This window comes from Diabrotica virgifera, chromosome 2 (assembly GCF_917563875.1).
Source record: "Diabrotica virgifera virgifera chromosome 2, PGI_DIABVI_V3a".
Taxonomy (NCBI): domain Eukaryota; kingdom Metazoa; phylum Arthropoda; class Insecta; order Coleoptera; family Chrysomelidae; genus Diabrotica; species Diabrotica virgifera.
In genome coordinates, this window is record NC_065444.1 from 18,903,672 (window position 1) to 18,920,783 (window position 17,112).

The 17,112-nt window shown below is 33.4% G+C and overlaps 1 protein-coding gene across 1 annotated transcript in view; it reads right to left on the minus strand.

Annotated features, from left to right (window-relative positions):
- Positions 1–3,573: 3,573 nt before the first annotated feature.
- The window catches only part of LOC114325793 (cryptochrome-1-like), a 45,654-nt gene continuing 32,115 nt past the window's right edge, over positions 3,574–17,112 (minus strand). The window contains exons 7-8 of the mRNA XM_028273920.2: positions 12,674–12,825; positions 3,574–6,331 (exon numbers count right to left, since the gene is read on the minus strand). Coding sequence (XP_028129721.2) covers positions 6,061–6,331; positions 12,674–12,825 — 423 coding nt within the window. The 3' untranslated portion in view covers positions 3,574–6,060. The remainder of the gene's footprint in view (positions 6,332–12,673; positions 12,826–17,112) is intronic.

Genomic DNA, 17,112 nt, shown 5'->3' on the forward strand with positions numbered 1-17,112 from the left:
CAGAAGACAGAGTTCGAGTTCTTTGAAAAGACCTTTTTTATTTAATGTGGTTAAGATAAACATCTGAATAGAGGATAATTACCATTTCCGGAAAAATGTGTTTTTAAGGGATTATTTCATGATGAATTCTCAAGGGAGCTTTTTTGTCGGGACTATTTTGTCGGAGCTATTTTTTGTGCGGGATATTATGTCGGGGCTATTTTGTCGGAGGTTTTTCGACGGAGCTATTTTGACGAGGTACCCTAAATTCTGTCACTGTTGCTGTTATTAATAGAAGAGAAAGTCCTAGTATGGGTAATCAAGTATATTCAAATGGGAAATAAGCCACAATTTTACCTAAAAATGATTTTATTAACGTTTCGACGCCCAAGTCGGGTGTCGTTGTCAAAATACAAAATAATACTAAATAAACAAAAATGTTGTTGCTTAGTAAAAAATTATTCTAATAATTTATTTAATCTGACTCATTTATATCGGCAATTCAGACACGTATTATACATTTTAAAGCAGACGACTTTAAAATGATATTGCCAATATTGATGAGTTGCGTTCCTGTGACGACTTTACTAAAAGATAGTTCATTCGATTACATGAAATCAATCCCAACTCAAGAATATCCGCCACAAAAAATCATAGCATGTGATCTGTCTTTAAAAAGACAACCAAATGCAACGGTGGCACTGAAATTCTCGCGTTAGAGATTCCATAGTAAATCACGAGGGAAATCCAGGAAAAACCTCGTGATACTATCCCGACATCGTAAGTATTTGGGTTTACATTTAGTTTACTCTCAAAACTAATACCAAATTCTGACTTGATATTTTAAATTTTAAATAATACTAAAATACTAAATGTACTAACTCGATATGTTACTGATTTACTAATTGTGGTATTTTCTTTCTATTGACTTCCTCCTTTAATATGGGTAACCGCAAATTCCTCGGTAGAATGCAGTAGGATGTGGTTACCCATATTAAAGGAGGAAGTCAATAGAAAGAAAATACCACAATTAGTAAATCAGTAACATATCGAGTTAGTACATTTAGTATTTTAGTATTATTTAAAATTTAACATATCAAGTCAGAATTTGGTATTAGTTTTGAGAGTAAACTAAATGTAAACCCAAATACTTACGATGTCGGGATAGTATCGCGAGGTTTTTCCTGGTTTTCCCTCGTGATTTACTATGGAATCTCTAACGCGAGAATTTCAGTGCCACCGTTGCATTTGGTTGTCTTTTTAAAGACAGATCACATGCTATGATTTTTTGTGGCGGATATTCTTGAGTTGGGATTGATTTCATGTAATCGAATGAACTATCTTTTAGTAAAGTCGTCCCAGGAACGCAACTCATCAATATTGGCAATATCATTTTAAAGTCGTCTGCTTTAAAATGTATAATACGTGTCTGAATTGCCGATATAAATGAGTCAGATTAAATAAATTATTAGAAGAATTTTTTACTAAGCAACAACATTTTTGTTTATTTAGTATTATTTTGTATTTTTACAACGACACCCGACTTGGGCGTCGAAACGTTAATAAAATCATTTTTAGGTAAAATTGTGGCTTATTTCCCATTTGAATATACTTGATTATAAAAATGCCACAAGAAAATAGCTTCAGAACAACATTAAGAATCCTAGTATGGGCACCCATTTTGTTTTTTTCCAAATATTTTTTTCTCTCTCATGATAATTAGATGAAATTGACATATTCAGAGTTAACATTTAGTAATAATACTGTAGTATTATAAATAATATAAAATAATAATGTGTATAAATACATATTTAATATCAAAAAATGAATAACCATTTTCAATTTTGTTGCAAAACGAAAATACAGCCACACCATATTCTAGTTAAATCAGAGAGTGCAGTAAGCACTTCTACCGGTTTCGAAACTTATTAATCTCTCATCAGGAGGCATATATGCTGCTCTCTTTGATCCAACCAAAACAAACCCCGGTGTGTAGTCACGGATTGCAACGAATGAAATGGCATAGATGCCCTAGCGGCAACAGCTAGCAAAAAACTAAGTTTTAAATGGCATATAACACAACATAATGTTACTCTACATCCCACCAGACTGAAAACAATGGGAACCTTCTCTGGTTACACCTCCGAGGCTTCTAAAATTTGCAAGCCATAACGGATGCTGAGACTAAGGAAGATGAGGGAATTTTACAATTTATGATTCACGTCCCATCTGCTCAGCGCGGTAAAGTTCCAACGAGAATGTTTCCCTTCGTACTCCAATGAGAGTAAACATGTAAATCAAAAAATGAATAACCATTTTCAATTTCGTTGCAAAACGAAAATACAGCCACACCATACTCTCATTAATAATAAGTTTTCACATAATTAATAATAAGTTATGTATTTATTTATATTTATTTCTAAATATTTATTTATGTCAAAAAGCTTTGGGAAAACCGAATATTAAAACATAATACAAATTTCGTGCACATTTTTAAATTGCTCGGTGCGTTGGAAATATAAACCTTTAAAAAAATTACACACAAATGTTTTATTTAACCAAAAAAAACATAGTTCAGTAAGAATTTTAGTAAAACGTACTTCATCACGTGCATTACCTTATACAGTGATGAAGGCGCTAATAACTGGCAAAATAACGTAAAAGATGGAAAACATATTTAGTTGTGAGATAAAAAGAGATGAAACTATCAGAGGTAGGAAATTTAGAGAAAGAAACCTATAAATTTACATTTTATTGATTGTTTCCCACCTTTAGACGTATCGGACGAGTTTGGCAACTACCACTGCGACAGTGACAATTTTAGTTGACTCCTCTGATATACTGAATTCGCTCTATCGAGATTCACTCTGTACACTGACGTTAGTAATTTCTTTTTCGGGAAGTTCAGTTGTCAGAAGCGACTGGAAATTACTACACAACCAACGCACCTGCTAATAGCCAATATTATTAATAGTAAACAGACATAAAAATAACATAAACTTTACGCCAATCAATAATTATTTATTTACACCATTATAATATATTGATAAAAAATGACAAAATTATTTATTGTACAAATTAAAAATATTTTGTAGAAATAAACTCCACAAAATTTTATGAGATTAGGAGAGACTCCCACTATTTCTAATAATTCTTCTTTTTTTAATTAAAGATTAAGTTGATTTTAGCACTTAATAGTGTGAGGTAGGAATTTTTGTGTTGTATGTTTCCTATTCCGAATGTGTCAAAGTGAATCTCGGTAGAGCGAATTCAGTATACATCTAAAGGTGGGAAACAATCAATGTAATGTAAATTTATAGGTTTTTATTGATAATTTCCCACCTCTACAAGTTTCGTCTCTTGTTATCTCACAACTTAATATATTTTTCATCTTTTGCGATATTTTGCCGGTCATTAGCGCGATCATCACTGTATATTTTTACGGTCACATGGAAACTGGACCACCTAATTTTTTCACGGTGTAAGTCTTAATTTAAAACAAAAATCATACTAGTCTTGTTTCTATCTCTAGGCCAGGCCTATATTTTATGAGATTGGCTTAGTATTTACACAGGTAATGAAAATTAAAACATATTTATTCAATAAATAGTTTATTATATGACACACAAGAATAAATTATAATACCTAAAGAGTTATATCCAAATCGAATATCATTAAGAAAATAAATATAAAACCTTCACAACAATAATACGTTTATTTTTATTTGGTAAGACATTTTTAAAATTTTTACAGAAAGTGAAAGAAATTGCCATTCAGAAGACATGATAAGTAAGGTACTGTAACATTATTAAGAACTCTCGTTTGTATTTACAGATATAGTTTTTTTAACTAAAAAATACGCCTACATCATTCAAGATTTCTGATGCCAGAGCATTGCCAAATAATTGGAATATGACTTTTCATCATGGCCATGTTTCGTCTACAGTCTACAGTGAGAAGGTAGACATCATTACTTATCAGAGATATTTTTCATTGTTCTTGTTTACTGTAAAAATTATATCTATAATTCTTTATTCCATTTAATGATGTCAATCGGTTTTCATTACTTGCCGAAATATATTAATTAACAACAATATTGTCATAGTTTATAATCAATAAATTAGATCATTTAATATTTTAAGGCTGAAAATAACATAGTATTTAATACGGGTAGAATATTATAGATAAAGAATATATAAAAAATGAAAAAATACTAAATTATAGTTATTGAAATAAAAATACTAAAATAATAGTTGTTTATGTACCAAGTCAGTAAAGTGACTCTTTATCGAACGAGTCTGATATTACGAGAAGAGCGAGCGAGGCGAGTAACAGACGAGCTCGATAAGGAGTCTTTACTGACGTGGTGCATACAAAATTTTATCGATAACATATTTTTTTTAATGTTGTTCTGAAGCTATTTCTTTGTGGCATTTTTATTTTTAACTATTTATATGGGAAATAAGCCACAATTAAATTGAAAAAATCATTTTATTAACGTTTCGACGCCCAAATCGGGTGCCGTTGTCAAAATACAAAATACTACTAAATATAAACAAAAATGTTGTTGCTAAGTAAAGAATTCTTCTAATAATTTATATAATCTGACTCATTTATATTGGCAATTCAGACATATGTTATACATTTTAAAGTAGAAGACTTTAAAATGATATTGCCAATATTGAAACGTTAATGAAATTATTTTTTCAATTTAATTGTGGCTTATTTCCCATATAAATAGTTAATAATTTTTTTTTAATTTAATGTCGTCCAAACCACTGGGGTTATAAACGACAAAAATGGAAAATACATATTAAAAATAAAAAGAGATTATAATATTAAGCAGATACATATGTACTAACAAAAAGTATACCTGAAAAATTTGTGTTACAATTAAATGTCTTTTATTCCTATTTCAGTTAAAAACTGTATGATATTGTTGATATTTGTAGTGTCTCTAAGAAGCTCAGATATGTCCCTGGGAAGGTTGAGTTTACTTCTCGTTTGCTGGTATATTTGACAATCGGTTAAGATATGTTTTATTGATATAAAATAATATTTGACAACATAATTTAATATTGGTTTTAACACTTACTTGCAATTTACAATTTAAGAACTTTGTAAATTTTAGACGTCATAATAATTTCATGGCAGTAATGACAGATAACTTGCAAGATGGCCGCTTTCGATTTTTAATCGATAGTTATCAATATTGAATAAGTACTAAATCCGTAAAGTTTTAGTTTATTTTATATGAATATAATTACAAAATACTACAGAATTTCACTTTTTGGCATAAATTTAATTGATAATATCGCAAATTGCGTACAATATTTTTAATAATTAAAGTAAATAAATTTTAAGTCCACTCAAATACTCGCCATTCGATTACTGTCATCGACCACTTACATTCAATCTCGGTTAATTTGATTAATCGCGGCAGGTAAAGTAAAATTCTTCTTTCAGTACAATAAAGTGTTACTTTACTGCCGCAAATGAGGGCAAATGAGTACAATAATGAATGACTTTAGTGACGGTTGGCGATAAAAAATATAATGCCCCAACTAGCAAATGAATTTTTTATTCAATTATTATTATGATACCTGTACTAAAAGAATCAACGAAGTCGTGTCGTTATGGAGTGTGTAAGATTAATACACGCTATAAATAATTTTTAACTAAAAATAATACATTTAAGACTTTTCCAAAGCCCTTATTTATAAACAATCTCGTGCTATACCTATAATATAACATTTTATTCGTATTAAATATTATTCAGTACATGCATCTGTCATTTGTTACCTTAAAATATTAAATGATCTATTTTATTGATTATACACTATAATATTATTGTTAATTGATATATTTCGGCAAGTGATGAAAAGCGATTTACTTGATATTAGTTGTTCAGTAAACAAGAACATACACAAGTAATATGCCTAACTTCTCACTGTACTAGGAACAAGACCATGATGAAAAGTCGTATTCTAATGTTTTGGCACCGCCCTGATGTCAGAAATCTTGAATGCTGTAAGCGTATTTTGACAGTTAAAAACCCTACTAAATACACTTTCCAAAATTTCAAACAGCGCTATCTATAATAGAAATTTCCCTAATCTGCTGTTCCTTAACTTCAAACCTAGCATTCTCGACCATTTTGTAATTGGCTAGCTGTTGGTACACCTGTCTCATTCTTTGAATGTTTATTCTACTGGCGACTCCGTGGTTGACCATTGGTAAAGGATAGTCTTTCCCTATGATGCATTTCGAAGCCTGCTGGATTTTCTCTGAAGCCAACCAAGGCTCGTGGATGTATTGAGTTGGCATGTTTTTTAATACTGGAAGATACTTTCTATAAAAAAAGTATCAGTTACTGATAATATAAGAATAAATAATAAAATTTGCTGCTGATCAGCATTCAATGCATGAAATATTGCTTTGTTTGTTGAATTAGGTATGTATCATATAAAGATTTAAGTAATACGAATGTGTTATCTCCCTAAATAAGTACTAGCGTTATTCAGTTTATGCGTTAAGTCACTTTTCTATTATTTCAATTCCATAGATTAGTTCATTTTCTTTTGTAGGGCTAAATAAGGAACTTGCACAATTTTTTTATTACATAATAATGTTCAGTTTTGTTTAAAAATGAGATTTCCAAAATTTCACGCTTCAAAAACTCATAATAACTTAGAAATACAAATTTAAAGTCTTTTGTAATATAAAATAGTTCAAACGATCCGTGACGTCACATAGTTAGTTATGTTTATGGTTAGATTTAGGTATGTTCTTCTTCTCCTTCTTTAGTTTATTGGCCTCCAACTACTTGGGTATTTGGCCAGTTCATCGTCGCGGAATAAGGGAAGAACATTTATATTCTAATGACATTTATCGTATGTCATTGTAATAATATATACCAGTTTGTTCAGATTGGAGTTTGATACAGTTTTTGAAGGAAAGAAAAGAAGGTTTACTATGGAAAATAAAACCATTTTGTTTTCCATAGTACAAGTTTTCTATGAATAGTTCAAAAGATCAAAACCACTTGTAACGTCACATAACTGTATTTTCTGCTGACTTTGTTTGTGCATAATGTAAACATATAATCATATGACGTCACGACGCGTTTTGGGCAAGCTGCTTTAAGTTGAATTTAGAATCGTCTTTAGGGGCCAAACGGAACACAAAAACAACTTTTTTATCTTTGATACATGTTTTAAATTATGTTCCGCTGTGATTTATAACATTTTTTTCGAATTTAAAATTTTATGCAAGTTCCCTATTACTCATGATTTCGACCTCAAAATCAACCATTTCTGCACCTCTATTTATCTCCCAGTGTCTGTTGATCAATATGTCTAGGAATCCTCATTTTCGCTATTCTTTTTCCTTCTTGATTTAAAGTAAACTACCTATTTTATCGTCACATACCTGCCTCCTCCGTGCTTAAGTCATCGCTTAAGTTAGTTATTGACCTATTCAACCAGCATGTTTGTGTCTTTCCTCCCAAGCAGTGTTTTTAGCTATTTAACAGAGTAATGGCTTGATTACACGTAACGAGTACAGTGGCGAGACAGCAAACTGTTACTAGGCCGAGACAGTGGTAAGGGCGAGAGATGGTTTATACGTATTTGGCAATTTTTGAATTTGGAGGCGAGTCAGTTCAGTTTCGATTCACAAAAACAAGGAGTAGTGTATAGATCGTGAAGCTAACATTAAAAATATATCAAATGGCTTATACCACTGCTTATACAAGAATTGACAGATATATTATAAGAAGGAGATAAGTGTCTTTGGACTATAGACAATGGATTTTAAGAAGACAATGGAGACAGAGTGACTGTCTCGCCATTTATTATAATATATAAAAATTATATTTTTCTATTTATATCTTTTAGCATTTTAGAAGCTCTAAATGAATGCCGCATTGACTACCGTTACAGTACACTCATCTATAATATTTATAAAGAGGCAACAATGAGTGTTAAGTTACATGATAAAACCAAACAAATAAGCATAGTACGCGGCGTAAGACAAGGCGACACACTCTCGCCAAAACTATTCATAACTGTTCTGGAATATGCCTTTAAGATGCTCAACTGGGACAATAAAGGGATCAAAATAGATGGAGAAAAGTTAAATCATCTTCGTTTTGCAGATGACATAGTCCTTATAACTGATGACCTAGGAGAAGTAAAGAAAATGCTAAATGAGTTAGACGCTATCTGCTGGAAAATAGGCCTGAAAATGAACTTTTCTAAAACTAAATTTATGACTAATCTGATTCCTAGCGGACAGCTGATTATACGCGAACAAGAAGTAGAACTAGTGGAAAAGTACATTTACTTGGGTCATGAAATTAGAATTGGCAGAGATAACCAAACATGCGAAATAAAAAGAAGATTAACTCTTGCTTGGGCAGCCTACGGAGCTCTGAGAGACATATTTAGGAGCAGTATACCGATCGGTTTAAAAAGACAAGTGTTTGACCAATGTGTGCTACCGGTAATGACATATGGAGCAGAGACACTGACTCTAACCAAGACAACAGCGTCGAAAATGCGGGTTGCTCAAAGGCGCATGGAAAGATCCATGCTGGGCGTAACTCTACGGGATAAAATAAGAAATGAAGATCTCAGACAAACAACCGGTATCGCAGATGTTGTAGAACGTATCACCAGGCTCAAATGGAACTGGGCAGGACACGTCGCCAGGCTGAAAGATTCAAGATGGGCTGATGGAGTGGAGACCAAGAGAAGATAAACGAAGTAGAGGAAAGCCGCCTACACGATGGACAGATGATATCAGGCGGATTAGTAAAAACTGGCAAAAATCAGCACAAAACCGTGAAGTGTGGAAACAATTGGGGGAGACCTATGTCCAGCAGTGGACGTAAATTGGTTGGATGATGATGATGATGATTTATATCTTATTCATATAAAAATTTTATACATTTAAAGGGGGCGTAACGATAGTTCGCGTCCGCAGGTAATACTGCACGTGCACCCTGGGTAAACTAAAGAACTAGCACAAGAGGCGCCAGAGAATCTTTCCAAAGATCTCCTGGCAGAAGTATATCGCAGTTTTTTTAGAATAATTAAAGATGGCACAGTTAATGAATGGACTTTCCAAGGAACAAATTACAAAAGAAATTGGACCCAATGTAAGAGTTTGCCAATTAAATATAGAAGGTATGAGTAGAGCAAAATGTCAAATTCTATACAGACTATTAAAGGATAACGATATTGATCTGGTCGCAATACAAGAAACATACACAGAAAACGAAATTCAACTAAATTTTTGTATATAAAAATTAATTTTTATTTATAATGTATTGTTATCTTTACAAAGGCGGATCCAGGGAGGGGGCCATGGCCCCCTCCGAGAATTAAAAAAAAATATAAATTTAAATATTTGCAGTTTAAATGTTTTTAATTTTAAACACACATATTATACACTCAACGAAACTTATATGGAATCATCTGATATTTTTTATTATTTTAAGCAAATTAATGCTAAATTCAATTTTCTTCCATCGCATCTCTCAGGAGCCTAACTACAGCTTATAGAACCAAATCAACATACCTGAGAGCTATTAAAGTTGTTTGGATGAAAATTAAAGGATTTTTTCACCGATCATAATAATTCCTCTCTAGAACATGACCCTTTCTCTTTTATATTTATGAACAAATCTGGTATTTTCCATTTTTACTTGTCTTCCTCGCTCTCTAAGTACACGAATTCTTTAATCATCTAATTTTACACATCCTACTTTCGTTTGAAAATAACACACTTTTCCAATTTCCAATGTTCCAGTTTTGGTGTTGAAGACATCAATGTACGTGATCAATATTGTGCTGCGGGGTTAACTCGGGATCCCGTAACTTCCTCCTGCTATATAGTCCTTGGGCACGGCAACTGTTCTTCTTATCGTTTCAACTAAAAATTTGCACTTATATCTTCCAAAAGCTGCAGGTTTCAAATACATAGTGATTCCATATAAGTTTGGTTGATTGTATGTACAAAATAGGGGGAAAATATGTTTTCTATACTAGAATTGAAAAAAGGCAGTAACGGAAGTTTCAAGAATGATATAGAGGATGTTTTATAAATCAAAATGTTGATAATTTTACAAAGTGCTAATTGTTAGAACGACCTTGACAGCCATCAAAATCGTATCAATTTCCATATTCTATACCCACAAAGAATAAAAAAGAAATGAAGCGTTGGTTGGGTCACCAGCACTTAGAATAAAGAAGTTGATTGGTATTTTCGGACAGTCAAAAGGAATTGGTTTACAAGTATTGCGTTTTACTTTTCGAATGAAAAATATGGTCACAATAAAGGGATGACGGCCCAAAGCCTTGTCACGAAACCTTTAATATCTTTTGCCAAACTCATGAGCAAAGACTGGGCCATACACACCCATGAAAAAACATCATACCACAAGGAATGCGTTCAAGTTGAGCTGGAGTTTCTACAAAGTTATCCCAAATCGCAACCCTCAAAAGTCAGTCATTAACCAGATAGACTCTGAGAGGTCTAAACAGATACAAAAAAAAAATAAAGAAAGACTACGACCAATAGTAGGAGCTATAGTGTTCTTATGTCGACAAAATATTCCTCTAAGGAACCATCGTGATGATGGCTTTCTGCTTCTGGACGAAGATGCTGGACCTAGCAGTGAGGGGAATTGTTAAGGTTTAAATCGCAACAGGAGATAAGACTCTTAAATAACACCTATCCACAGCATCTTCTAGAGTAACATACATTAGTAGCCCCAGTCAAAATCAATTAATAACATGTTGTGGTGAAGAAATAATGAAAGATATAATGAATCAGGTTCAAAGTACAAATTATTAATCTATCATATTTGACGAAACGACCGACGTTTCCCAAGTGTAACAGCTTTCTCTAAATTTGAGATACATACACAATAACAAAATTCGTGAAGACTTTGTCAAGTTCATTGACGCTTATGAGAACCTAAAATAATTAGTGAAATTCAAGAAAAACGGAAAGAATAAGACCTGGCAGGAGAAGCATTGGGAAAAGTAGTAAACTCGTTGAAAGAACTGCACGGCCGAAGAAATGTGTAGGAATCGGTACTACGGCAGGAATGCTATGTACTATGTACATGAATTGGTACTATGGCACTTCTCACACACGGTAAAAGTGTGTGAAAAGTACATTAAAACTCACCATTGTAACCCTAATTTTTAAAAATTACTCCCCATACCTCCGGTATCCCTCCCCAAAAAGAGTTCATGGCCCCTCCCGAAAATCGGTCCTGGATCCGCCCTTGTATCTTTATTCATATACAAAAACTGTGATATAGCCATACGCTAAATAAATAAATATCTCGTTATATAACTGGGTCGAGTGCTCGGCCAAGTAGTCGTTAGTATGTTTATACCAAACGAGCACTCGGCCGAGAACACTGTTTCGCTATAATACTCGTTACGTGTAATCAAGGTTTAACTTCATTTCTGTTCTCAGCGGATTTTGATTTTTCCTTACAGTATCGTTACAAATTTTAACTTTATTGTTTTTGAAGATATTCTTCTTTAGCGGTGAATCGATTGAGGGTAAAATTTGATTGATCCGCGCGCATGCGCACACCGACAGTATGGTATTAGTCGTTATACGGGCTCTGATTGGGTGTTGAAATTTTGAAATTATCTGTCAATAATTGTTCAATATGGAGGTTATCGGTAAACAAAAATATTGTATAATATTAGTTTTTATTGATGTGTGGACAGAAATAAAATCAAATTTATAATTATAGTGACTTTTTAAATAGTTTTGAAAAGCCGCAGGTACGTAATTCTAAATGTTTCAGTTGGAAATACCTAATAGTTTCAATACCTATCTATTTGGAAAATGTAAACAAAATAATGTAGTTACCTATTAGTAGGCAATGCTTTAATTTACATAATCTGATTACGAACAAACTTTCTACAAATCTTCATCTCATATCGTTTTCTTACTCTATATTTTGTTGTATTTTATTTCGACAAAAATCAAACTAATAATTTTATTACATTCATATAAATTTATGGTGTAAACGTTTAGTTTGTGTATATTCCCACATGACGTACACGCGAATGTGGTGCAGTTTGAAATGCCGTCAACTTTCGTACGGCGCGGTAGACGTGAAGTGGGTTCAAGCCCCAAGCAAGTTATTATTTTTTTATTTTTTTTTATAGATTTTATGATTGTAAGTATATTATTATATAATTTTTGAAGATATTCTTCTTTTTTGAAAGTGGTAGATAAGAAAGTTAGTTTGATTTTTAAATAAAATAAGTATAAATAACCTTTTAAGTATATTTACTTCGTTTAAATTACCTATTATATAAAAGAAGAATATCTTCTTACGTGCGTACAAAGTACACACACATTCTTTTTTACTTTACCCATTCAAGTATGTTACTCATTGCTGCTACGTTTGGAGATTTTAAAATCTTGTTGAGAAAATAAGTTTACATCGGAAAGAAAATATATTTTTGTGCTTCTTCTTCTTATTTTCCCTTACTCTGCATATACCTTGCAAGTGATTTTTAGTTTCGGTATACATATTATCACATTTTATAACAAGAACCTTCCAGATATATTTAATATATTGTTTATGTTAACAATTGCGTGAACTTGTGAAATTTAATTCTGATCTGATACCATTCTGATCCCATACCTTATATAATCACCATTGGGATCAGCTTTTCTTCCAAATTTTACGGGACAGTAACAATGAAAAAATTGTTGAAAGAAACTGGAACACGAGAGCCACATCCAGGAACCAGCATTAACAGACCAATCGGCATCTAACAGAAGTTCTTCAAATACCTTAAAAAAAGAGTAATATTATTTATTATATACGAATATACTAGAAATTACAAAAAATAGTCTATCAGTCATAAGTATCCTAAAGTTACTTGAGCTTGATTATATTACATTCGCCTATATTATTCTGTGTCTATATCCCCACGTAATACGAGTTAAAGTGGTTTTCTAAAAATCACGGTTGTATAAGTATTTGCCTACATATTAGAAGTAATAAGGATACGATTTCTGAAGTGGAAATCGAAACGTCAAATTTTAAACTTAAATTGTGGCTTATCTTATAAATAAAGATAGTTCGTTAGTCTCGCTAAAACTCGAGAATGTTGGCTAATTTTGATGTTGAATTATTTGTGGAAGTTCAGGGAAGGTTTATACGGGTTTATATAGTCATTTTAGTAGCCACCAAAAATTTTACATCTATATGTATAAAATGCTCTTTTTACAGTGTTTGTTGCCATACTCCTCCGAAACGTCTTTACCGATTTTTATGAAATTTGGCAGGTATATTCGACCGGACTGGGAGTAGGTTGTTATTTATATTTCATACACGTACGTCGTAAGGGAGTTACCCATGACGCCATAACTCTTACAATAATGACGTGAAAAATACGAAATTCAGCAGGTATTCTCCCAGCTGAATTTCAAGCAAACTAAAATTTTTTCTCCAGCACAATCGGTGTCCGAAACACAACATCTTAAGCCGTAGAAATATTCTGAGGACAGAAGAAGAACGAGCAACAAATTTCATTGAAGAAAAGTGCAACTGTTTAACTTTTGGACTTAAATTGGGCAAAATATAAATTTTTTTTATTTTTCGAAATTTTCAAAAAATATCTCTAAACCGAACTTTTCTGACGAACGCAAGCAGGAGTAAAGTTCTGAGCACACGAAAAGAACAAGCAGCAAATTATAACATTTTATTTAGTTTCAATTAATTTTGTTTAATTTTATTTTATTTTATTTAAGAATTTTATTTGTTTTCGTTTATTTTATTTTATTTCGTTTTATTAAATTTTATTAGATTCTATTTACTTTTATTTAGTTTTATTATTATTTTTTAAATTTATTTATTATTTTTATTTAATTTTATTCAGTCTTATTTATTTTTATTTACTTTTATTCAATTTTATGAAATTTTATAGAGTTGGAACCACCCCGAACCCAATCATAAATACAGGGTTGTTTTGAATGCAGATAAAATAAAGATGTTATATTCATTATAAGATAAAATGTGCTAATTGCCAAGGGCAACACCCGGCAAGTTATAGAGGATGCCCAAAGATACCTGCCTGGGGAAGACCCAGACAAATAACAACAGAAAACAGAACACAACAACCTAAAAGAAACAATGGGCAATCGTACGCCCAAATCACCAAACCAACACAAAACCCAACAACAAATTCGACCATATTAATTTCAAAAGAACAACAAAAAGGACTGGCCACGATGATAGAAGAGCTAGTCATAAAAACGGTAAGTGAAGCGATTAAAAATGTAAAAATAGCACTGAACTAAGGCACGAAACTAGGGGATACCGGAAGATAGGCTCCTGGAATTCAGGCGGCATAAGAACTAATACAAACGTGCTGGACGAATTAATAAATAGATATGAAATGGATGTCGTAGCATTGCAAGAAACTAAACTAACTCATACCATCAATATCATAATAGTTTCCAGGATACGACATCTACAGGAACGACCACAGAGCAAATTCAGGAGGAACTGCTATCCTAGTGAGAAAAGGAATAAATCATACATTACAACATACGCCACCACTAAACACTATGGAAGCAACAACAATAAAAGTCCAGATGAGACAAGGTGAAATAAGGATCACTTCAGCATATGTAAGGCCAACAGATCCTTTAAACGACGACGACCTGAATACGTTCCTGAACGCCGAAGAACCGTCCATAATAATAGGAGACCTAAACGCCCGATCCCCTAACTGGAACGATAGAGCTACAAACAGAAACGGTAGAATACTGAATAATTATCTAGTGAACAACGAAGACACCATGGTGATTGGGCCCATCGAACCAACATACTTTCCTGGAAATGCTCTACCAACCCATTTAGATATAGTAGTGGCCAAAAGCCTAGGACTACAAACAGACATCCGAACCTTAAACGAAGGATCAGCAGACCACAACCCCATACTCATAGAAATAGGTACATGGGAAGAAGATAACAAAACAACAAAGAAAAGAAAGAAAACCAAGTGGTCTAACTTCAAACGCCTAGTGAGCATAGGAATTGGAAACATTCCTACAATTGACAATCCACAAGAAATAGAGGAAAAAGTCCTAGAGCTCGAAAACATCATAAAAGAAGCACTAAGAAATAGCACTACTGAAGAAGAATATGAAATTCATATGGGAAGATTTAGAGACATAAATCAGGAAATAAAAGAAATGATAAGGGAAAAGAACAGAGCAAAAAAGAGAGCCAGAAGAACAAGAAACCAGGAAGATAAAAATAGGGCAAATCGACTGAATCGACAAGTCAAACAGGCACTAATAGACCATAGAAGCCAAAAGTGGGAAAACTACATAAAAGAAATGCAGGAAAGGAGCCAAAATATGCAAGAAATATGGAGGCTCCAAAGAACTTTAAGAAACGATAGAAAACCCATTCCCCCACTACATGGAGAAAATGGGATCATCTACACAGAAGAAGATAAAGCCGAGGTGATGAGAAGGACACTTGAAAGAGAGTGTACACTGAATTATCACCAAGACGAAGATATAGACTTTATCGAAGAAGTCGAAGAAACAGAACTAGAAACGCCCGAAGAACAAGAAGAAATAATAAATCCCACATCACCAAGAGAAATAAGTGAACTGATTCGAAAAAGTTCACCAAAGAAAGCACCTGGTCCAGACAAAATCACTAACAGAGCTCTGAAGTATCTTCCCTCGAAAGCAGTTGTGTATTTGACAAATATAACAAACGCAATACTAAGATACAGGCTCTTCCCAAATCGATGGAAGGAAGCCCATGTAATTATGATACCCAAGCCAGGAAAGAACCACATATTTCCTCAAAATTACAGGCCGATTAGCTTACTTCCAGCAGTCAGTAAGATAGTGGAGCGGGTCATCCAAACCAGGCTCCAATCAGAGACAGACAGGCTAGGCATAATCCCAGAATCACAGTTTGGATTCAGAGCTCAACATTCCAGCGAACTTCAAATATTAAGACTTACCGAATATATAGTAGCTGGATTCAATGACCAACAATATACGGGAGCAGCCTTTCTGGATGTAAGCAAAGCCTTTGATAGAGTGTGGCATGAAGGACTGACATACAAAATGAGAGATTATGGATACAGCGGGGCCATGACGAAACTCATCTCCTCGTACCTAAGCGACCGGAAGTTCAGGGTCCGGATAGGACCAGTTCTATCAGAACACGGAATGCCGGAAGCTGGAGTACCACAGGAGGCAGTTTTATCACCCCTTCTGTATAGCATATATACAGATGTTCCAAGAACACCCGGAACATTGATCAGCCTTTATGCAGACGACACTGCAATGGCTGCAAAACACATGAACCTAGATATAGCTGTAAGAAATCTACAGACGGCATTGGATACAATAGAAGAATGGAGTATCCAATGGAAAATAGCAATAAATCCAGATAAGACCCAAGCGGTTATCTTCAAAAAGAGAAGAGATAACCCAGAAGAACAGCTAACATTGCAAGACAGACCCATCGAATGGCAAAACGAAGTTAAATATTTAGGAGTCACAATGGACCAAGGTCTTACATTCACATCACATGTCAACGCAACAGTCCAGAAAACAGTAGCGGCCAGATCGGCAATAAGAGGACTCACAGGAAGAAGAAGCAAATTAGCTATGAAAACAAAATTAAGACTGATAAATAGCATTATACTGCCAATAATTACATACGCATCTCTTGCATGGGGTCACATAAGTCAAAGTAACAAAAATAAGATACAAGCGGCACACAACAACTGCCTCAGAGAAGCTGCAAACGTGCCCAGATACGTCGCCGAACGGTTCTTATTTAGAGACCTAAAACAAATAAGAGTACTGGATATTATGGAGGAAAAAGCCAGAACAAAATTTGCTGAGCTAGAAGACCACCCAAACCGGATCTTGCAAGAGATATTAAGGTATGATGTGTACCATAGATGGAAACATAGGAGACCCAAACAACAAATATTAGTAAATATATAATAAAGGCTAGATAATCGTAGCTCTATCAAAAGAAGACAACTTGCTCACCTTTGGCATCTCATTATATTTATTAATGTTGAT